The following is a 24753-nucleotide window of genomic DNA, read 5'->3' on the forward strand; positions in this document are numbered from 1 at the left end:
ATTTCCTTTATGAGCTGTGCTTTTTTTCTGTTCATGATTGTTTTTCAAGGAAAGCATAATATTGTATTACAAAAAAAGTTTTTCATTTTCAGATAACTACCAAGTCCTCTTCCAGACTTCCTGTACATTTTTGTACCACAATGATGATGTGTGTGACAGCACAGATGGTAGAAAAAAGACTCAGACCAAAGTGGATATTACATGGATCCTTCTACTGCGCTACTATATTCACCTTCAGAGGATTAATAATCTGAGCAAACTGCTAGGTAGGTTTTTTGATGTGTTAAGAGAGAACATATTTCTTTCTAATTCCTGTTTAAGTCATGTTTCTTGTTGAGAATTTTAAGATACTTTTGACATCTTTCTTAGTGACTGTCATCAGAAGATGAAAATTTCCTGGGTTCTTAACCTGGGATACATGCATCTTTGGATATAATAGTATTTCAATGTAATTGGTTTCTTTAGAAATTCTATATATATTATTTCATATGTTTAAAAACATTATGATAAGGAGGCATCCAGAGGCTTTCCAAGACCACTGCCAAAGTTAAGAACTAGTGATTCCAATGTGACAGTTTATGAAATGAACAAGATGACATTTTGGCCTTAGAGAAAGAGTGGTCCAGTAGCCGGTATGTCAAAGGGAAGAAATGCATGACTTCAGATGGCATATTAATTCCGTGGAGGTTTTTTTTTTTAATCATTGGTGCTATCTAAAAAATATCCAGAAAAACTGATAAAATCTGCTTCACATCAGTCCCTTTTGTGATTGTGTGACATTGTTATGTTTTATCTATGCTCATGATGTTGGTGATCCAGTGTTGCCCATCAGTGCAAATAGTCAGCAAAGACAATTTGACCCATGCCAGGGCACAGTGATGGGGAAATCAGCAGGGCAAATAGGCTGAGTAACAGAGTTGCTAAACACAGTTACCAGGAGCTAACAAGCCCTCTGAAAGGCGTCAGGACGAAAAGCTTCATGGTGATGGGGGCTAAAGCAAGGGAAGTTCAGGGGGAAAGGACATGGACAAGAGCCAGTACAGCCAGCTCTGGTGATCCCTTGCCCCTCAGCCACTCTGCTCACCTCTGAATTCACCTGCTGGCACTTCCCACCACAAATGCCATGTCTTACTGCTTTTCTGCCCTGGGCTTTCTTTGAAGCTACTGAGGTTTGACCAGCCTGCAGATAGGGTTTCCACAGACACAGGAGTAACCTTCAACTATTGAGGTAGGGAGCTCCTAGATAAACATACCAGCTTCTCAGTCTCTCGATGGGACAGTTCTATATGGTTTGTCAGAAGGTCCCCAGTGGGACTGAGCCCTTACTACCCAAGGCTGTAGCCCACTCGTTTACTCACCCTTATTGGCTCTTTTTCTTTTCTCTGTCACACTTTGTCCATTCCCTCACTTGTGCTTCTTGAAATGACTTTTCAAATAAACTATCTACAGATTCTTACCTTAGGATCTGTTTTAGGGGGAACCCAAAAGAAAATAGGTACATGGAATATATGGCACCATTGTTAATACCTAAAACTAAGCATTATCCTCATGTGCCTCTGAAATTTTCTTTTTTTTTATCTTTTTTTTTTTTTTTTGTCACGCAGGCTGGTGTGCAGTGCTGCGATCTTGGCTCACTGCAACCTTTGCCTCCTGGGTTCAAGTGGTTCTTCTGCCTCAGGCTCCTGAGTAGCTGGGATTACAGACATGTGCCACCATGCCCAGCTAATTTTTATATTTTTAATAGAGATAGGGTTTTGCTGTTTTGGCTAGGCTGGTCTCAAACTCCTGACCTCAGGTGATCCTCCCACCTCAACCTCCCAAAGTGCTGGGATTATAGGCATAAGCCACCGTGCCTGGCCTGAAATTTTCTTTCCTTCCGTGGCAAGAAACAATTCCATTAGTGTATAAGCCCTAAAAACAGAGGGAGGTCACTGGCAGCCTCTAGTGGAGGTGGGAATATGTAAAGATAGTGGTTAGTGAGCAAATACCAACAATATTGAGATCATCCCGATTTCTAACATGAACCTAAACTAAGGTATTTTTCTTTCTTAAGCATCTGCAACACCAGTATCTGGAATTTCTTTGCCAGATGATACACTTCTCACATCCCTTTACAACTCTGAGTTGATTTTGCGCCAGAAAGAAGTGCATTTTTTCCTTAAAAAATTCTTACAGCTGTATTCTTCTTCTTGTATTGATGAATTTCCAAAAGAACTTCTTTGTCAACTGGAAAACCCCCCTCTTTCAGAAAAAGACTTACGTGGATCATCTGCCAAGGTAACGTTTTTTGAAACATGATATATTTACATAAAACTTCTTGGAAACATCATTACATTTCAGAAGGAAACACATTAGCTTCCATGCTGGCACAAAGATTTCTAGTTCCCTCAGAGTTCTAGGGAAGGCTCATTCCTGTGTTACCATGTGGATAGGCTAACCAAACATCCTGGGATTTTAGGACAGTTCACATTTCAATTGTTCAGTCTTGTTCTCATAAGTCTTTTAAAATGCCTCAGAAGTTTCTATATTCCTGCACAAAACAGCATCTCTCAAGCAACCATTTTGCCAAGAAGTTACACAAATTTCAGTATCATCACCCTTTAAGAAAACTAGACTGAGAGTGTCTAAATCTGTGCCCAGTTTCTGTACTTTGGTTTTAAATGTGTGATAAAAATTATTCATTGTGGGTACTTTTTGCAGTTGTGAGTGTGAATAAATAATAGAGGTAACACTTTAAAATAAAAGTGTGAAGACTTATTATTTGGAAGAGTGTTACTAAATTGGATATGTTTTCCCAAGACATGTAATATGGAAACTTTTTAAGGTATTGATTGTAGAGACATAAAAAGAGGAATATAAATGGAGATTTTTAAAAATTAAAGCTACTAAAGTCTTGAATAATAGTAGTTTGGATAAACTTCCAAAATGAATGTGTCAAAAGGCACTGAAAAAGTAAAGGATTTTATTTAAAAATAAGAACATGTATTTGAAATTTGGTATTCAACCAACCTATGTTGAATACCTACTGTGTGCCAGAGACACAGTTGGTGGAGAAAAAAAGGATGGATAAAGCATAGTCCCTGTACATATAGTCTCAGTGTGGTAGTAGAAAAACAGTGACAGGGTTAAAACAGAAGAAAGTTACTGTATTTCAGAGATGCTTTTTAAGAGAAAATGGCAGTGTTAATACTAGCAGAAATAATGTGAAAATTAGTATATCTTAGTTTTACTTTCAGTACTCTCAACAGGACTGATTGGCAAAGGATAGATGAAAAAGTGAGGTTTTTTTTTGAGACAGAGTCTCTCTCTGTCACCCAGGCTGGAGTGCAGTGGTGTGATCTTGGCTCACTGCCGCCTCTGCCTCCTGAGTTCAAGCGATTCTCCTGTCTCAGCCTCCCGAAAAAGTGAGTTGTTTAAGAGAGAGGTGATGAAGTCATGAAGCTTATGACCCAAGAAAGGAAAGGAAGAGATGGCTGTAAAACATATTTGCTTAAGTAACACTGAAAACAACAACAACAAAAACAGTTTTGTGACTCTTTGGAGCTGGAAAGTGAAGAGGAAATGACTAGAGCCTCTTGTGCCATTTGGAACTTCTGTCTGTGATCATTAGTGCATGGTGACATCATTAGCACATACAGGGGAGGCAGGAGGATGAGCACATTTTTCTGCTTTGTAAATACAGAATTTGAGATTCTTGTAAACTCAAGTGGACATAGCATATTGTAAGCTTCCAATACATATTTGTGAAATGAGTAAGTTGTACAGAATTCTTTCAAAACTAGAAAAAAATCACTGATTTATTTTGAATTATCTCTACTTTGGACTTTACCATTGAACTCTTTAATATTTATAGCTATAGATTTTCCCATATAAGATATGTTCATGTTACTGTTACCAACTCTCCCAGAGAAGTTCCCAGAGAACTGAAAATGTGGCTTGTTCCAGAATGGTGACCCTTGCTTATCTTGTCCTACTAGAATATAGCAACCTTATGTTTTGGGTAGATTAAATTATACATTTTTTTTTTTAAAAAATCACTCTTTTGAACATTCCTTCCCTACTCAAGAGAGTCAGATGACTGTTAATAAATTGTAAGTTTTTAAACGTAGTGGAAAAACTTATTAAGATATTTTTAAGAATCCAGTTAAAGAAATGATTCTCAGCTGGTGTTATGCAGTGGCCCTCAGTGCAATGTATTGAAAGCACACTGGAAGATTTTTCAAACGACTTCCTCTCTCCTAGATACTGGGATATTGTGGCATGCCCGATGCTCAGCAACCTCATTCTGTGCCCAGATTCTAAATCATTCAGGAAATAAGAGAAAAGAGTAAAACAGATTGGGATTTAAAAATGCTCATCTTTATGAGTGATGAAGTTGATATTATAGGATGTGGTTTATATTTATTGGTGAAATGATATTACTAGTAATGAGTACCAAAGTAGACAGATTTTCCAATCTGGCCTCATATTATTGGGTCATTTCAGGCTCCTCACGTGGGGACAGGCTCCTTAAAATCTGTTGCATGAGGAGCAGAGAGTGTTCATTTCCTGCAAACATTTTACTCCCAGGAAGAAAGCGCAGAAATAGGCATGCCCAAAGTTCTTTTTCCCAGATTCAGCAATCGAGTAACACTCCCCCATGGGAAGGAGGGAGTGAGGAGGTGAACAGGCTAGGAAGGTAATGTTAATGTCTGGCCTGCACACAGAAGGGCACAGTGGGAGTAGAATGAAATCATTGCCATCTAACACCAGATACGGATTCACCCTTCCTGGGAACTGAGACTATTTTTGAGGATTACTGCCAGGTGTCACCGATACCTCAGGCATTTTGGAGTAGGGGGGCAGAGGACGGGAAGACTGAGAACAATAGTTTAAATTGATCTATTCTTGTGAATATTATGTAAGAGTTCGGAAACTAATAGGTGTGATTTCTTAAATACTGTTCTACAAGGAGCTCTGCTTGAGTATTTTAGTATTAAGGGCAGCCTATCATTACTCATTTCCTAAAGATTATGCTCCAAATGTTCAAGCTTGAATACATTGTAAATACAAGTGACATTTCTAATGGCAGCAGTGTTATCAAAGAGTTGTTTCACCCTGTTTGCTCTTTTTTGATATAATTAGTGTAACACTCCCCAGGATAATCAGCTCTGGAGATCATTGTCTCTTGCCTGACAGGTGAAGCCACCTCATCATGTGTTCATTTCACTGGGGTAGACAGCTAATAAGCGTAAAGCCTTTTGGATTTTTTTATATATATATAAACTCCAAGCTTGGCTGATTTTTATAATAACATTTTTGAACTTTTAATCACTCAGGAGGCTATTTCAATCAAACTCATTCCATAATTTGATACTTAAACCTACTTTCCCCCACAAAGAAGTAGATGCCTTTCCAGAACAATCGTTGCTCCGTGTTGTGCTCATCAGTTGTGTGATTCTGCATGTTGTCAAGTCTTTCGGAGCTTTGTGATGGAAAAACAAAGGTGGCAAATAGGTTACATTAAAAATTCCCCCAAAAGAAGATGATTAAAATGTGCGTAATGCTGAGTTATTCATGCTTGGACTGTATGCCTGTAACAGTCAGTGTGAGGTTAAATATCTGACTAGTGTGAGCTGCTTTATTGTTTATAGGACTGTGGCAAACCAAGGTTCTCCTGGTAGGCCTGTTGTTTTATTTCTTTCAAAGAACAACAGCAAAAATAGAATGAAAGTACTCAGTGTATAATTCATCAATTAGCATATGTAATGAATCCTCTTAGCAACTACATATTATAGTATTTGAAAGGTAATGGAACATTAAATACCTATTTTGATATTGACTTATGTTTATAATTTATCATTATTAGACTACTGTGCTAATAATGCACATATTGAAATAAAAGGTATTTTTACTTTTCAATACTTATCTAGTTATTGAATATGAATTATTTGCTAAAATAATTGTCAGAACCTCTGAAAATCACTCAGATACGAAGAAATTTAAGAAATTATTTTTTGAATTAATTATTTACTTGATTATTTTTTGATGAACTGCCTGACATAAAATTACTCTTAATTAAGCACTTAAAAATGATGGTTTAATCCTGCTAATCTTGCTTATTGTGTATTTTGGTCATGCTTTTAGAAGCAAGGATTCTGGTTTATAATAGCCTTTTATGATTGTCTCTAGACATTTAGAAAACTTTTCACATTTAATATTACCTTTCAGTCAAAACATTTTTTCTTTTATCAGTAGACAACTTGAAAGGTCAGTGTTTTTATTTCCGTTTTTATTTTATTTTGAAGACTTAACATTCACAGTCATATTAAATCTTGAATAGGCTCAGAAATAATGCGAGGGACAAAGCCTTATAGAAACACCAGGCATTTCTTTCTGGCTACTGACAAATACTCCTTGGTCATCAAACCTTGACAGGCCTTAGATATCAAAAAGACCGAAGTAGAGGGACCACTTCCCAGCTGTCATTCTATAAGCTTGGGTATAACAAGAAGTTAATATGTAAAGTAGTTTGCACTTCATTGAAGAACGCCTATTTTTTTTTTTTTTTTTTTTTTTTTTGAGACGGAGTCTCGCCCTGTCGCCCAGTCTGGAGTGTAGTGGTGTGATATCAGCTCACTGCAACCTCAGAAGGTCCTTTTAGACTTGAAATATTATTTTTACCATTATTATCTCTATGGCTAGTCTATTGTTTTGTTGATCATTAGCAACCATGCTTTGCTTTTTCAGCTACCTTAAACAACCAATTAAGTAATTTACCAAATTGGCAATTGCATTCTAAACATTTATATTTCTTGAAGATTCCTCATTCAGTGACCAAAGTTGCATAAAAGAAGCTGGGCCCACATTCATCAAGGACGAAACTTACAAATCAGCCACATTCATTTAAGGAGAGGAGGATTTTAACTGTTCAGAGCAAGTGGGTTTTAGAGCAATGGATTTTAGACTTTGGAGCAAAATATGTCTTATTTTCCATATGGCATTGCAAAAAAAACTATTGGAAAAACAAATAATAATTTATAACCACACCCTTAGTATATTCACCAGTGAAAAAACCAGAAACCAAATAGGTGTTCCTAGAAACAGTGGTAATGTTGAGACTGAAATGGTGGCATGGGTGTTTTCCCTGCTAGAGCTTCACCCTGTAAGACTTACCAGAGTGGAAGAGATTTGTTGAGTTCACTGGGTTCTGAAGCATATATATTTCTTTTATTTCTTTTTTTTTTTTTTTCTGAGACGGAGTCTCGCTCTGTCGCTCAGGCTGGAGTGCAGTGGCACAATCTCGGCTCACTGCAAGCTCTGCCTCCCGGGTTCATGCCATTCTCCTGCCTCAGCCTCTCCGAGTAGCTGGGACTACAGACGCCCGCCACCGCGCCCGGTCTTTTATTTCTTTTTCTTTTTTTCTTTTTGAGATGGAGTCTTGCCCTGTCGCCCATTCTGGAGTGCAGTGGCACAATCTCAGCTCACTGCAACCTCTGCCTCCCAGGTTCAAGCAATTCTCCTGCCTCACCCTCCTGAGTAGCTGGGATTACAGGCGCACGCCACCATGCCCAGCTAATTTTTGTATTTCTTTAGTAGAGATGAGGTTTCACCATGTTGGCCAGACTGGTCTCGAACTCCTGACCGTGTGATCCACCTGCTTCTGCCTCCCAAAGTGCTGGGATTACAGGCGTGAGCCACCGTGCCTGGCCAGCATATTTTTACTGTAGGAGAATCTTCTCTATAGTAAGCCAGGGTTAGTTTTAAGATTTACCTCCATAAAACAAGCTGAGAGAATCCCAGAATTTTTCAGTATAGCCAAATAATGTTTTATATATGTAACAAATTTATTACCAGTAATTAAATTGATGTTTTTGTTTGTTCCCTAGTTGTATCGCGATAGTTCTGTACAATCCATTTTATCTTTTAAGCCTGTTTCAAGCTCATCTTACGTGGACATAACGCCAATAGAAATGGTAACACAAGCTTCAAACAAAGAACTTTGCTTTCAATGGTACATTCCTCCCCTGGATAGACCTCCCAAGGAGACAGAACCTATGGTATGTAATATAATTATGGAACTCAATCTTTCATTTATATATAAAGCTTAACTAGGCCATTATAACTTGGAGAGTAGAGGACATTCTCTTATCATATGGATGAGAACAGGTATCAATATATAAATCTACATTGTCTAGTAGAATAAATTTGAAAATAACCAAGAAATCCGGGAAAGTCTGATTCAGGCCGATCATTTTTCTTTTTCCTGATCCCATAGGGAAAATTTTCAGTGTGTCACCATTATATATGATGCTTAACTTTTTTTTGGTAGTTATTCTTTATCATGTTAAAGAATTTTTTTACTGCTATTTTGCTAAGAATATTTACCGTGAATATTTTACTGTAACTCTTAAGATGATTTTTATAATTTTTCTTTTTAATATTTAGTTGATTTTACAACGTTAGATCAACGTTGTGTTTCTGAGATAAACTCAAATTGGTCATGATATATTTATTTTGCTGGATTCAGTTTGCTATTATTTGTATTAGATTTTTGCTTCTTTTTTTTTATACTATTCTTTTTTAAATTTTATTATTTTTTAGTTTCAATGGGTTTTTGAGGAACAGATGGTATTTGGTTACATAGATAAGTTCTTTAGTAGTGATTTCTGAGATTTTGATGCACCCATCACCCGAGCAATGTACGCTGTACCCTGCCTCACCCCTCTCTCACCCTTTCCCCTGAGCCCCCAAAGTCTATTGTATCATTCTTATACATTTGCATCCTCATAGCTTAGCTCGTATCTCATGAGTGAGAACATATGATGTTTGGTTTTCCATTCCTTAGTTACTTCACTTAGAATAATAGTCTCCAATTCCATCCAGGTTGCTGTGAATGCCATTATTTCATTCCTTTTTATGGCTCATTAGTATTCCATGGTGTGTATGTGTGCACATTTTCTGTATCCATTCACTGATTGATGGGCATTTGGGCTGATTTCATATTTTTGCAATTGTGAATTGTGCTGCTATAAACGTTCGTGTGCAAGTATTTTTTTTTTTTTTTGTATAAAGACTTTTTTTCCTCTGGGTAGATAGTCAGTAGTGGGATTGCTGGATCAAATGGTAGGTCTGCTTTTAATTCTTTAGAGAATTTCCACACTGTTTTCCATAGTGGTTGTACTAGTTTACATTTCCACCAGCGGTGTAAAAGGGTTCCCTTTTCACTATATCCATGCCAACATCTATTATTTTTTGATTTTTTGATTATGGCCATTCTTGCAGGAGCAAGATGGTATTTGCATTGTGGTTTTGATTTGTATTTTCCTGATAATTAGTGATGTTGAGCATTTTTTCATGTTTGTCGGCCATTTGTATATCTTCTTTTGAGAATTGTCTATTCATGTCCTTAGCCCACTTTTTGATGGGATTGTTTCTTTTTTCTTGCTAGTTTGTTTGAGTTCCTTGTAGATTCTGGGTATTAGTCCTTTGTCAGATGTACAGTTTGCAAAGATTTTCTTCCACTCTGTGGGTTGTCTGAATGATTATTTCTTTTGTTGTGCAGAAGCTATTTAGTTTAATTAAGTCCCATCTGTTTATCTTTGTTTTTGTTGCATTTCCTTTTGGGTTCTTGGTCATGAAGTCTTTGCCTAAGGCAGTATCTAGAAGGGTTTTTGTGATGTTATCTTCTATAATTTTTATGATATCAGGTCTTAAATCTTTGATCCGTCTTGAGTTGATTTTTGTGTAAGGTGAGAGATGAGGATCCAGTTTCATTCTTCTACATGTGGCTTGCCAATTATCCCAGCACCAGTTTTTGAAGAAAGTGTTCTTTCCCCACTTTATGTTTTTGTTTGCCTTGTCAAAGATTAGTTGACTATAAGTATTTGGCTTTATTTCTGGGTTCTCTATTCTGTTCCATTGGCCTATGTGCCTATTTTTATATCTGTGCCATGCTCTTTTGGTGACTATGGCCTTATAGTGTAGTTTGAAGTTGGGTAATGTGATACCTCCACATTTGTTCTTTTTGGTTAGTGTTGCTTTGGCTATGCTGGTTCTTTTTTGGTTCCATGTAAATTTTAGGATTTTTTTCTACTTCTGTGAAGAATGATGGTGGTATTTTCATGGGAATTGCATTGAATTTGTAGATTGCTTTTGGCAGTATGATCATTTTCACAATATTGATTCTACCCCTCCATGTGCATATGTTTCCATTTGTTTTTGTCATCTGTTATTTCATTCAGCAGTGTTTTGTAGTTTTCCTTGTAGAGATCTTTTATCTCCTTGGTTAGGCATATTTCTTAGTAATTTTTTTTGCAGCTATTGCAAAAGGGGTTATGTTTTTTATTTGATTCTTAGCTTGGTTGCTGTTGGTGTATAGCAGTGCTCCTGATTCGTGTACATTAATTTCATATCCTGAAACTTTACTGAATTCATTTCTCAGTTCTAGGAGGTTTTTGGATGAGTCTTTAGGATTTTCTAGAGATATGATCATATCATCAGCAAACTGCAACAGTTTGACTTCCTCTTTACCAATTTGGATGCCCGTTATTTCTTTCTCTTGTCTGACTACGACTTCCAGTACTATGTTGAATAGAAGTGGTGAAAGTGGGCATCGTTGTCTTGTCCCAGTTCTCAGGAGGAATGCTTTCAACTTTTCTCCTTTCAGTATAATGTTGGCTGTGAGTTTGTCATAGATGGCTTTTATTACCTTAAGGTATGTCTCTTCTATGCCAATTTCGCTGAGGGTTTTAATCGTAAAGGGATGCTGGATTTTGTCAAATGCTTTTTCTGCATTTATTGAGATGATCATGTGATTTTTGTTTTTAATTCTATTTATGTGGTATATCACATTTATTGACTTGTGTATGTTAAACCATCCCTGCATCCCTGGTATGAAACCCACTTGAGCATGGTGGATTATCTTTTTTATGTACTGTCGGATTTGGTTCACTAGTATTTTTTGGAGGATTTTTACATACATGTTCATCAGGGATATTGGTCTGTAGTTTTCTTTTTTTGTTATGTCCTTTCCTGGTTTTGGTATTTGAGTGATACTGGCTACATAGAATGCTTTAGGGAGGATTCCCTTTTTATCTTTTGGAATAGTGTCAATAGGATTTGTACCAATTCTTCTTTGAATGTCTTTTTGTTTTCTTTTTGGAGGCAGAGTCTCACTCTGTTGCTCAGGCTGGAGTGCAGTGGCATGGTCTTAGCTCACTGCAACCTCCACCTCCCAGGTTTAAATGATTCTTGTGCTTCAGCCTCCTGAGTAGCTGGGATTATAGGCATGCCCCACCATGCCCAGCTAATTTTTGTATTTTTAGTAGAGATGGGAGTTTTGCCATGTTGTCCAAGCTTGTCTTGAACTCCTGGCCTCAAGTGATCAGCCCTCCTTGGCCTCCCAAAGTGCTGGGATTACAGGTGTGAGCCACTGCACTCAACCAATTCTTTGAATGTCTGATAGAATTCAGCTGTGAATTCATCTGGTCTTGAACTTTTTGTTGTTATTGTTGTTGGCAGTTTTTTAATTACCATTTCTTTCTTTCAGTTTTTTTTTTTTTTGAGATGGAGTCTCACTCTTTTGCCCAGGCTGGAATGCAATGGCATGCTGTCAGCTCACTGCAACCTCCCCCTCTCAGGTTCAAGTGATTCTTCTGCCTCAGCCTCCCAAGTAGCTGGGACTACAGGCATGTGCCACCATGCCTGTCTAATTTTTGTGTTTTTAGTAGATACAGAGTTTCGCCATGTTGACCAGGCTGGTCTCGAACTCCTGACCTCAAGTTATCCACCTGCCTCGGCCTCCCAAAGTGCTAGGATTACAGGTGTGAGCCACCACCTTTAATTACCATTTCAGTCTTACTGCTTGTTATTGGTCTGTTCAGAGTTTCTATTTCTTCCTGGTTTAACCTAGGAGGGCTGTATATTTCCAGGAATTTATCTATCTCCTCTAGGTTTTCTAGTTTTTGTGCATAAAGGTGTTCATAGTAGCCTTGAATGATCTTTTGTATTTCTGTGGAATCAGTTGTAATATCTCTCATTTTGTTTCTAATTGAGCTTATTTGGTTCTTCTCTCTTCTTTTCTTGGTTAATCTCACTAATGGTCTATCAGTTTTATTTATCTTTTCAAAGAACCAGCTTTTTGTTTCATTTATCTTTCGTACTGTTTTTTTTCAGTTTCATTTAGTTCTGTTCTGATCTTCGTTATTCTTTTCTTCTGATGGGTTTGGGTCTGGTTTGTTTTGCTTTTGTGCTCTTTCAGACTTCTTGATGTAGGCATTTAATGCTATGAACTTTCCTCTTAGCATGACTTTTGCTGTATCCCAGTTTTGACAGGTTGTGTCACTATTGTCATTCAGTTCAAAGAATTTTTTAATTTCTATCTTTATTTCATTGTTGATCCAATGCTCATTCAGGAGCAGGTTATTTAATTTCCATGTATTTGTATTCTGAGGGTTCCTTTCAGAGTTGATTTCCAATTTTATTCCACTCTGGTCTGAGATAGTACATGATAAAATTTTGATTTTATTAAAGTTATTGAGATTTGTTTTGTGGCCTATCATATGGTCTATCATGGAGAATGTTTCATGTGCTGATGAATAGAATGTATATGTACAGTTGTTGGGTAGAATGTTCTGTAAGTATCTGTTAAGTCCATTTGTTCCAGGGTATAGTTTAAATCCATTGTTTCTTTGTTGACTTTCTGTCTTGATGACCTGTCTAGTGCTGTCAGTGGAGTATTGAAGCTATTATAGTGTTGCTGTCTATCTTGTTTCTTGGGCCTAGTAGCAATTGTTTTATAAATTTGAGAGCTCCAGTGTTAGGTGCTTATATATTTAGGATTGTGATATATTCCTGTTGAACAAGGCCTTTTATCATTATATAATATCCCTCTTTGTCTTTTTAAACTATTGTTGCTTTAAAGTTTGTTTTGTCTGATATAAGAATAGCTATTCCTGCTTGCTTTTTGTGTCAATTTGCATAGAATATCTTTTTCCACCCCTTTACCATAAGCTTATGTGTTAAGGCGAGTCTCTTGAAGACAACAGATACTTGGTTGGTGAATTCTCATCCATTTTGCCATTCTGTATCTTTTCAGTGGAGCATTTAGGCCATATAAGTATTATATTAGTTAGTATTGAGATGTGAGGTACTATTCTGTTCATCATGCTATTTGTTGCCTGAATACCTTTTTTTTTCCATTGTATTATTGTTTTATAGGTCCTGTGAGATTTATACTTTAAGGAGGTTCTATCTTGATGTATTTTGAAGATTTGTTTCAAGATTTAGAGCTCCTTTTAGCAGTTCTTATAGTGCTGGCTTGGTAGTGGCAAATTCTCTCAGCATTTGTTTGTCCGAAAAAGAGTGTAGAGTGTATATTTCCTTCATTTATGAAGCTTAGTTTCACTGGGTACAAAATTCTTGGCTGACAATTGTTTTGTTTAAGGAGGCTAAAGATAGGACCCCAATCCTTTCTAGCTTGGTAGGGTTTCTGCTGAGAAATCTGATGCTTTTGTGTCACAGCTCTTAAGATTCTTTCCTTCATTTTGACTTTAGCTAACCTGATGACTATGTGTTTAGATGATGATACTTTTGCACTGAATTTTCATGGTGTTCTTTGAGCTTCTTGTATTTGGATGTCTAGATCTCTAGTAAGGCCAGCGACATTTTCCTTGATTGTTTCCTCAAATAAGTTTTCCAAACTTTTAGATTTCTCTTCTTTCTCTGGAATATTCATTATTCTTAGGTTTAGTTGTTTAACATAATCCCAAACTTCTTGGAGATATTGTTCTTTATTTTATTCTTTTTTTTTTTGTCTTTGTTGGATTGGGTTAATTTGAAAGCCTTGTCTTTGAGCTCTGAAATTCTTTCTTATACTTGTTTGATTCTATTGTTGAGACTTTCCATTGTATTTTGCATTTCTTTAAGTGTGTCCTTCATTTCCAGGTTTTGTCATTGTTTTTTATTTATGCTATCTATTTCTCTGAAGATTTTTCCATCCATATCCTGTAACATTTAAAACATTTCTTTAAATTGGTATTTACCTTTCTCTGGTGCCTCCTTGAGTAGCTTAATAATCAACCTTCTGAATTCTTTTTCTGGCAATTCAGAAATTTCTTCTTGGTTTGGATCCATTGCTGGTGAGCCAGAGGGATCTTTTGGGGGTGTTAAAGAACCTTGTTTTGTCATATTACCAGAATTGTTTTTCTGTTTTTTTCTCATTTGGGTAGACTCAGGGGCTTCTGCTCAGATTCTTTTGTCCCATGGGGTGCTCCATTGATGTAGTGTTCTCCCACTTCCCTTAGGGATGGAGCTTCCTGAGAGCTGAACTGCAGTGATTGTTATTTCTCTTCTGGGTCTAGCCACCCATTGAAGCTACCAGGCTCTGGGCTGGTACAGAGGAGTGTCTGCAAAGAGTCCTGTAATATGATCCGCCTTCAAGTCTCTCAGCCATGGATACCAGCACCTGCTCTGGTGGAGGCAGTAGGGGAGTGAAGTGGATTCTGTGAAGGTCCTTGGTTGTATTTTTTTTAGTGCACTGGTTTTGTGTTGGTTGGCCTCCAGCCAGGAGGTGGTGCTTTCAAGAGAGCATCAGCTGTGATAGTATAGGTAAGACACAGGTTGCCCTGGGGTTGCCTGGATAAATATTTGGGTTTCTCAGGTGGTGGATGGGGCCATAGAACTCCGAAGAGATTATGTCCTTTATCTTTGGCTACCAGAGTGGTATAGAAAAACAATTAGGTGGGTGCAGGGTTAGGCGTGTCTAAGCCTAGACTCTCCTTGGGCAGGGCTTGCTGTGGCTGCTGTGGGAGATGATGGTGTGGTTCTCAGGTGGATAGAGTTACGTTCTCAGGAAGATTATGGCTGCCTCTGCTGCATCATACAGGTTGCCAGGGAAGTGGAGGAAAGCTGGCAGTGACAGGCTTCACCCAGCTCCCACATGGCCCAAAAGGCCAGTCTCACTCCCACCATGCCTTCCCAATGTCACTGAGTTTATTTCTAGGCAGCTGGTGAGCAGGGCTGAGAACATGCCCCAGACTACAAGCCTCCCTGCTGAGAAAAAAAGCAGAGCTGTCAGGTTTCGAGCCCCCCTACTTCTGTGCTTGTATCTGCACTCCCCATTTGCCCCTTTTTCCAGATTCTGTCCCTGAAACTTTATATTTGGTTGAAATTGTTACGAAGTTCAGCTGGAAGTTTCCTTATCCCTGTGGTCTTTCCCCAATTCCACTTGCAACCCTCCCCAAGGATCCCTGCGAGATCAAGTTAGAAATGTCTTCTTGGGGACTGAGAGTGCCCACAGGGCTCTTCCTGCTGCTTCCTCCACCCTATATTTTGCTTGGCTCTCTAAATTTGTTTCAGCTCCAGGTAAGGTCAAATCCTTCTCCTGTGATATAGACCCTCAGATTCCCCAGTGAGGATGTTTGTTTGAGGTTGGACATTCCCCCTCTCACACATTGGGCACTCACAGTTTTGGCTATCTTATGGAGCCTGCAGCAGCAAGCCACTTCCTTCAAAGGGTCTGTGGATTCTCTCAGCTTTCCTGGTATGTTCCTGTGTTAGTTCTTGTGAGTCTCCACAGGCTGCTGTGTCCATTCGAGTGGGAACTGCAAGTTCAGCCTATCTTCTATCTGCCATTCTTCCTCTTGTTATGCTTTTATACTATTCTTGTCAGATGTTTTTCATATCACGATTTTGCTAGAATCATAAAATGAATTGATAAATATATTGTGTTTTACTATTTTCTGGTGCAGTTTGTGTAAATTTGGAGTACCTTTTTTATTTGTTTGTTAGAACTCATCAGTAAAGCCAGCTGAAACTACTGTTTTCTTTCTGAGAAATAGTGATATCATTCTTAATAGTTTTATGCAGTCTTTAAGCAACAGTACTAGTGTACTGGTTTTCAGAAGTGGTGTCAGTTCTGATTGGGCCAATATCTTCTCTGATAGTTTGTGCCTGTGTTAAACCAAGTTTTAAATATTCTATCTTTTTTGTTTATAAGACATTTTGGGTTGTCTGTTTCTTCTGAGTCAATTTTAAGTTGCTATTCTAGGAATTTGACCATTTTATTTAAAATTCCTCTCATATTTTAAATCTATTTAATGTGTTTGTAATGATGTACCCTTTTTCATTTCTTATATTGGTTATTTGTGTATTCTCCTCTTTTTCTTGAAGTTTTTAGTTAGTTTTGGTTAATATATCTTTTTCTAATTTTTTGTGTTATTTTCCTAGCTGCTGACTTATTGCAATAGATGTTTAGCTCAGTATTCAGCTTTTTCTTACCTAATATATGGATTTTGAAGCTATGACTTTCTCTCTAAACGTTGTTTTGGCTGCATCTCACAAGTTTTTTATTATAGTGTTGACATCATTATCACTCAGTTAAAAATAGTTTTGTAAAATTTTCATTACGATTTCTCCTTTGGCTCATGGGCTATTTTGACATCTGTTTCTAAAATTCCAAACTATGTGGAGCTTTTCTAGTAATCTTTTGTTATCTATCCCCAGATTGTGTTGTTTTGTGGTAATAAAAAATTTTAGTGTGATTGCTATTTGTTGAAACTTGATTTTTTTTTTTCACCAGGAAAGTGTTAATTGTGTAAGTAATCTATTGCTCTTTAAAAGAATACGTACTCTTCAGTTGTTGAGGAAGTATTTATGTGTAGTAGGTCAGTTTGGCCAATCTTGTTCAAATCATCTATATGCTTGCTGATTTTTCCATTTGGTCTGCCTTTTTAAAAAAATTAATTACTAAGAGAAGTATGTTTAAATCTTTCACTATGATTGTCATTGTTTAGTTTTTTCTTACAGTTCTCTCAAACTTTGCTTTACTTAATTTGAGGCTGTGTTCTTAGGTGCAATCAGATTGATAGCTGCTATATCGTCTTGGTGAATTGAACATTTATCATTGTGATAATAGTACTTTTCTTAATTATGCTTTTTAAATTACATGATCTTTTTGTAATAATGTTCATTTCCCCATAAAGCCTGCTTTATCTGATGTTAACATAGGAAAGTGGCTTTATTTTGCTTATTATTTTCATGGTAATATTTTTCCAGCCTTTTGCTTTCAACCTTTCCATGTACTTGTGTTTTAATTTTGCTTCTTATAAAATGTATGTTCTTGGATATTTAAAAATATCGTCTAACAATATTATCTTCTGACTGAATAATCCATTAATGTAAATACTAATATATTTGGTTTAAATCTACCTTGCTTTTGCTTGTCCTGGATTTTGTTGTTTTTCTTGTCCTTTAATATCTACTTTTGGATTGACTTATCATTCATTTTTTCGCTATAAGTTTTGAAATTATGCATTCTTTCGGTGCTTTTAGTGGTTACCTTCAGGACAACATACATACTTAACTTATTAAAATCTACATTGATATATACCTTTACTCCCCTAATGACTTACATGGCATTACTGTACATTTTCCTTTTTAACCCAAAATAATAGTATTATTTTTATTTGTTTTTCTTGTTTTTTACAAGAAATGTTTTTTTTTTAATGAATCTCCTACATATTTACCATTTGGTTTGTTTTTTACTCCCTCTTGCATTTTAGACATTTCTTCTTGGATTACTTCTTTCCGTTGAAGTACATGCTTTAGAATTTCCTTTGGTGAGGATCTTCTGGAGGCAAACACTTCCAATTTTTGTTTGCCTATACATGTCATTATTTTACATTTATTCGTAAAATAAATTTTCATGGGGTAGATAATTTAAGGTCAGAAATCATGTTGTTTCAACACATTCAAAACCTCATCTACTTATTTCCATTGTTGCTTTTGAGAGTCAAGCCGTTGCTGCTTTGGAAGTTTTAGGACTTCTTTAACCAGTTTCTTTTGAGATTTTCCTCTTTGTTTTTTGCACAGTTTTACTGAGAATGGTCTTCTTTCTATTTGTTTTAGTGGGTAAGAACACATACTGTAACTAAACTGCCTAGGTTTGAATCTCATCTCTGTCACTTAACAGTTTTGTGATCTTGAATAGATTAGTTAACTTTTCTGCATCAAGGTTACCCTCATCTGTAATTAGAGATAACTGTAAACTACTAACCTCAATAAAGAGTAGTTGTCATTATTATGTGAAATTGTTTTTAAATTATTACACTTTAAAAGTTTAATAGCTTCAAATATACATGAAGTATACTTAGTAATCATTATTTAAAGGCACCTTTAATGTTTATCAGCAATATCTCCTTATAGATACTTTAGCTTCCAACATTCTGCAGAAAAGAGAGTAAACTGCCTAACCAGCAAAATTTAAGTACATAGCAAATAAGAGAAAACCTTAGTTTGCCTCTAAATGCAGTTTACAAATTTGTGTCATAGATATAATTTATTTTAATGTATGTTATCCTTATATTTATATCCATTATCTATATCTTTATTCATATCTATATCCACATGGATGGACATTTGCAATAGGGCTAATTGGGGGATAGAAGAAAGGAGGGGACAAGTATTTAGGAGCAGTTCAGTATCAATCCATGAATTACTGGAGATTGAACAGCAATTCAGATTTTAGGATAGCCTTGAAAATGGGTCAAGCTTTTAAAAACGCAGCAGTTGGTCAATATAGCCTTTCACAGAGGGACATTCCACTATAGAATTCCTTTGATTGCTGCTTTGTGTAAGAAGAGCCTCAGGCTTTTTCCCATAAAACATTTGCCTTATAGTTTTGCCCTGTTCAGCACTTTTATTTGCTTTTTGTGTTCTGCATCGGTCTATTCTTGCACTTCCCAGCTTTTGAGTGCTGTCCCCTCTAGCTGTGCCTCTGGTAGCTTCTGCAACTCCTCGACTCATGTGACCCATGTCAAATCATGAAACCTCCTGGGCCTGCCTCTCTTTGTTCTCCAGCACCATTTCTCACTTTGGCCCCTTCATTCTGCTACCTGAGGCTGGAAATCTGCTACTAACTCTTGGTCAATTATAATTCTCTTCCTATCCAGATACAAAAGAGAAACTTTAGCATATAACTCTCCAGATACTTTTCATGCTATTTCACATATTTTAAAAGTACTCTCCCTTCCACTCTTTGCCAGTTAAATCCTTACCAGATATTCTATATACATTTAAAAATAATGAATCTGTAGTCTCTTTTAGGGGAATGTAGTGCAGTAGTTTTCAAATTATGATTAAAAATACTAATGGGTCAAGGAGTATAGTGGATCATAAATAGCATTTTTTAAAAAGAAATGAAACAAAAAACACTAGAACACATTGCATATAAAAATGTTTCCTGAAACTTCTGTTTTATGATATATATTGTTAAAAACAAAATATCTTAGGTTGGTCTTCAGCATACGTCAAATTTTATATACTTGCTGGCAAGGAGCTAATAAAAGACTATATCCATTCAGAGAGGGTTTGGAAGTGGGAGGAATACATAGTTGGGAAACAGAATGTTTACCTAAGCAGTTAGTTTTAAAAAAGAGGAAGAAAGATAAAGTTTATTTCACAAGGTCACAGAAACATCATATCCATATCAGTTATTACAAGGGCAGTTTGCAGCAGGATAATTCGAGATGTCTGTATGCTGCTATTGGAAAAACAAAACAAAAGAACATCTAAGAAGCAAATACTAAGAATATCTTTGTGGCTGGTAATTAGTGTAACAACGTTTTATCCATCAACAATTGTGTCTGACAATTAACACAGAAGCATGAACTAGTGTCAGGCAGAGATCAGAAGCAGAACACCAACTAAAAAATTCAGATTTAAGCAAATTGCTTGAGTGATTTTCTCTAGTCACAAGAAAAGATGCAGAACACACAGTTTTTCCATTTTTTAGTTTGAGAATATTTTTCCCCTTTGACAATAAGCTTGCATGTATTGGGTCATGATAAAAGATGTAGTTGCTGCCATAATGTTCAGTCAAGAAACACTGACCTAGATGCACTAGATCTCAGACTCCAGATTTTATCGTTTTGGAAGAAAAAGCTGAAATTCATTTGATTTAAATATGGGTGTATTTAAGCATTCATCTACTCATCGTTTTAGGATTTTAGCATTGAGTTTAATGTTGAATAACCGGCTGAAGCTCGTGAAACCCACAAGATAATAATAAGAGAGAAAAACTAATGTAGAACTCACTATGTTCCAAGTACTTTACTTACATCATTTCACAGCAACTCTATAAGATAAACGCTTTCATTAGCCCCCTTTTACAAAAAAGGAAGTGAGACACAGGATGGAAGAATGTTAGTGGGCAAAGAGTCAGGATTGAAGCAATCTGACTCCACAGTCTGCACATCTGAGCATGGTGCTGTATTAAGTCCTCAGATGATGGTCCTGGCTATAGGCACTTCTAGCTTCTTGAAAGGATGGTAATGAAAATTAATAACTGACTTGGAGCTTTCGAGTTTTCAGGGACAAAAAGGATCATTGCATGACGATGAAATTTAACATCCCTTGATCCACCCACTTGGTCCCTTTAGTTTATTCCACACATTGAAGCATAAATACCAATAGGAACTAGGGATGCTGGTGGCAGCAGAGTTGAAATCCCAGCATTGGGGATTTTGATATGACATTTTTCAATAATTCAGATGGCTAATACTCCATGCCACAATACTTGGGAGTTAAGTTCACAGCTTTGAAAATCTTAGCTTCTTGAGTATACGAGGTAGAAATTATTCTATCCTGGTTGACAAAATTATCTTTAATAGAATATAATAGAACCACATTACAAGCTATTCGTTGGAACTTTGTACAAACTGAGCATCTTTTGAACAATTTCAAAATCTTATACGGAGAAGTACCAACTAAGCTGCCAGGGACTATCATTTTAATGAACCTCCCAGACAATGGCTTTAAAAATAGCTGCAAAGAGTGGTTTATTTAAGTCAGAGAGACATACTTCTACAGTTTAACTGTAAGAAGATGTAACCACGGCTAAAGGTTTGATTGCCCAAATTTGTCTCCAGATTGTACCTTAGGACTTTTAGCTTTATCCTGTCTCATCTTTCTGCTCTTTTTAGAATCCAGCATTCCTAGGAAGATCCATCCCATTTGAGGAACAGAATAAATTTGAATTATGTTTATAACTTGGGAAGGCTCAAGGAATACAAGTCACAGCTAATAGGGAGGAGGGGTAATAAGGAATCAGTAGCTGGCCCTTCCTTTGGGCACCTGAGAACTAATTTGGAGGGAATCATTGCTGCTACAAAGGTTGTTGTGTGGGCTGAGTTTGGGCTGACATGGCTATAGCTGCCAGCTGGCCGAGGAGGGACAGGAAACTAGGCTCTCCTATGCATATCTAGGATAATACTCACTGCCCTCCAATGGGCTGCTGTGAAACTGAGAAGTGAGCAGACCACACTTCCTACAGCTTCTTGCTCACATTGCATGACTGGGAAGGGTCCTGCCCTCCCTGTTTTCAGGCCTGAGGTGCTGTTTTGAGAGTTTAACGCTGGGCTGTGCCCCACCTTCAGACTGAGTTTGAGTTGATGTGGCAGCAGCTGCTGCCTGACCAAGGAGGGACAAGAAAACCAATCTCTCCGATGCATACCTAGGACAATACCCACCACCTGCTACAGGCTGCTGTGAGATCGAGACTCAAGCAGACTGCATACCTCACAGATTCTTGCCCATGTTGCTCTCCTGAGGGGGGGCACCACCCCACCCACTCTGGTCACAAACCCACAGCTGGCACTGTTTTGAGAGTTTAATGCTGGGCTCTACCTTACTCTTGGGCTGAGTTCAAGGCAATGCAGCTGTAGCTGCCACCCAGCTAGGGGAGGAACAGGGGAGACCAAACTATCCTAAGCACACTTAGGACAATACCCACTGCCCGACTATGGGCAACTGTGGGACTGAGGACTAGTTCACTCAATCCATTGCAGCTACCAAGAACCCAACACAGACTCCTTGGGTCCTAGTGGGTTGCTCCATCAGTGCTATAGCCAGCACCCGTATGACACCAGCTGCCTGGGGCTTGAGAACCTGCCCACCCATCTGGCCCACTACTCCCACTACTAACTTCTTTATTATTATTATTATTATACTTTAAGTTCTGGTATACATTTGCAGAATGTGCAGGTTTGTTACGTAGATATACATGTGCCATGGCGGTTTGCTGTACCTATCAACCCATCATCTAGGTTTTAAGACTCACATGCATTAGGTATTTGTCCTAATGCTCTCCCTACCCCTGCACCCTACCCACCGACAGGCCCCAGTGTGTGCTGTTCCCCTCCCTGTGTCCATGTGTTCTCATTGTTCAACTCCCACTTATGAGTGAGAACATGTCGTGTTTGGTTTTCTGTTGCTGTGTTAGTTTGCTGAGAAAATGATTTCCGGCTTCATCCATGTCCCTGCAAAGGACATGAACTCATTCTTTTTAATGGTAGCATAGTATTCCATGGTGTATATGTGCCACATTTTCTTTATCCAGTCTATCATTGATGGGCATTTGGGTTGGTTCCAAGTCTTTGCTATGGTAAATAGTGCTGCAGTAAACACACATGTGCATGTGTCTTTACAGTAGAATGATTTATAATCCTTTGGGTATATACCCAGTAATGGGACTGCTGGGTCAAATAGTATTTCTGGTTCCAGATCCTTGAGAAATTGCCACACTGTCTTCCACAATGGTTAAACTGATTTACACTCCACAAACAGTGTAAAAGTGTTTCTATTTCTCCACAGCCTCTGTTGTTTCCTGACTTTTTAATGATCACCATTCTAGCTGGCATGAGACGGAATCTCATTCCCACTACTAACTTCTAAGCAAGCCACCTAGAAGCCCATGAATCAGCCCTCCACTGGAGCCTGTATAACCTGCTCTGAGGCTTAAAAACAAGCACATTTACCCCACTGCTGCCACCATGGGGTCTGGAGGCCGCTCAGTTTGTGTCCAAATCTGCAGCAAAACTTCACCACAACCTCAACTAATAACTCTACCCTAAGCCACCAAGGAAACCAGGGATACCACTGACCTTGTGTATTGTCAAAGAAGTAACACAAAGTTTGCACTATTGCGGTCACCCAAAATCAAAGCCAAAATAGCCTTCTTAACCAACAACATATGTACACCCTCAGGAAAAAATAGTTGTCCCCTACAAAAGCAATTTCATAAAATTGGAACAAGCAACTGCTACATCAGATGCACATATCAATGGAAGGACATAGTAAACATGAAAACGCAGGAAATATTATACAACCAAAGGACCACAACAGTCATCCAGCAATAAATCCTAATAAAAACATTCCTTGAAATGCCAGCTAAAGAATTCAAAATATTGATTTGAAAGAACCTCAATGAAATGCAGGAAAAATCTGAAAGCCAATCAAAGAAATCAGAAAATCAATTCAGGATATGAATGAAAAATTTACCAAGGAGACAAATATCTTTAAAAAAAAAGAATTTCTGAACTAAAAAATTCATTGAAGGAAATACAGACTACATTTGAAAGCTTTAGTGACACACTAGAGCAAGCAGAAGAAAGAATCTCAGAACTTGAATATGGGTCTTTTGAAATACTCCTGTCGGACAAAAATAAGAAAAAAGAACGAACAAAGCCTTTGAGAGATCTGGGACTATGTAAATCAACAGAACTTATGAATTGTTGGTATTTCCAAGGAGGAAGAGAGATCAAAAAGATTAGAAAACTTACTTAAGGACATAATTGATGCAAACTTCCCAAATATAGCAAAGAGTCAGTCAACCAGATACAGGAGGCCCAGTGATCCTCAGGCAAATACACTGCAAAAAGGACTTCATCATGGCATATTATCTTCAGAATATCTAAAGTCAAAGTGAAAAAAAAATGTAAAATTAGCAAGAGAGAAGTGTCTAGTCATCTATAAAGGAAATCTCCTTAGTCTAACAGTGGTCTTTACAGCATAAATCTTACAGGCCAGAAGAAAATGCAGTGGCATTTTCAAAGTGCAGAAAGAGAAAATTGTCAGTCAATAATCTTATATACTGCCAGAATAAGCTTTATAAATGAAGAGAAATAAAGTCTTTCCCAGACAAGCAAATGCTGATGGAATTTGTCATCACTAAACTGGCCCTACAGGAAATGTCCAAATGGGTCTTAAACGTGGAAACAAAAGATTGATATTCACCACCATGAAAACACATATAAATATAAAACTCACAGTTCTTATAAAACAGTCACACAAAAGAAACAATTTATAAACCAACTTTAAAACAATTAACATATAACAGGAATAAAGCCTCATATATCAATATTAACCTTGAATATAAATGGATTAAATGCTCCACTTAAGAGATACAGATTGGCAGAATGGATTAAAAAACAAAACAAAGCCATGATCCAACTATATGCTATCTTTAAGAAACTCACCTTACCTATAAAGACACATAACAGACTGAAAGTAAAGGGGTGAAAAAATTATTCCAAAGGAATAAGAACCAAAAGCAAGTGGGAGTAGCTACATTATACCAAACAAAACCAACTTTAAATAAAAAACAATAATAGAAGACAAAGAAGATCATTATATAATGATAAAGGGATACATTCAGCAAGAGGATATAACAGTCTGAAATACATATGCACACAACATCAGAGTACACAAATTCACAAAACAAATATTACTAAACCTAAAGAAAGAGATAGACAGCAATACAATAATAGTGGACAACTTTAACATCCCACTAATAGCACTAGATAGATCATCAAGATTGAGAATTAACAAATAAATGTTGGACTTTATACAAAATTCATTTTGCTGAGATTTACAGAATATTTTACCCAACAACTACAGAATATTTATTTTCACTGGTGCTTGGAACATTCTCCA

The 24753-nt window shown here is 37.2% G+C and overlaps 1 protein-coding gene across 1 annotated transcript in view; it reads left to right on the forward strand.

The window, feature by feature from the left end:
• The window catches only part of CFAP54 (cilia and flagella associated protein 54), a 378083-nt gene that overhangs the window by 279276 nt on the left and 74054 nt on the right, over positions 1-24753 (forward strand). Inside the window, exons 56-58 of the mRNA XM_058425781.1 lie at positions 93-266; positions 2054-2277; positions 7869-8039. Coding sequence (XP_058281764.1) covers positions 93-266; positions 2054-2277; positions 7869-8039 — 569 coding nt within the window. The remainder of the gene's footprint in view (positions 1-92; positions 267-2053; positions 2278-7868; positions 8040-24753) is intronic.

The sequence above is a fragment of the Hylobates moloch genome, unplaced genomic scaffold (assembly GCF_009828535.3).
Source record: "Hylobates moloch isolate HMO894 unplaced genomic scaffold, HMol_V3 SCAFFOLD_12, whole genome shotgun sequence".
NCBI classification, from domain to species: Eukaryota; Metazoa; Chordata; class Mammalia; order Primates; family Hylobatidae; genus Hylobates; species Hylobates moloch.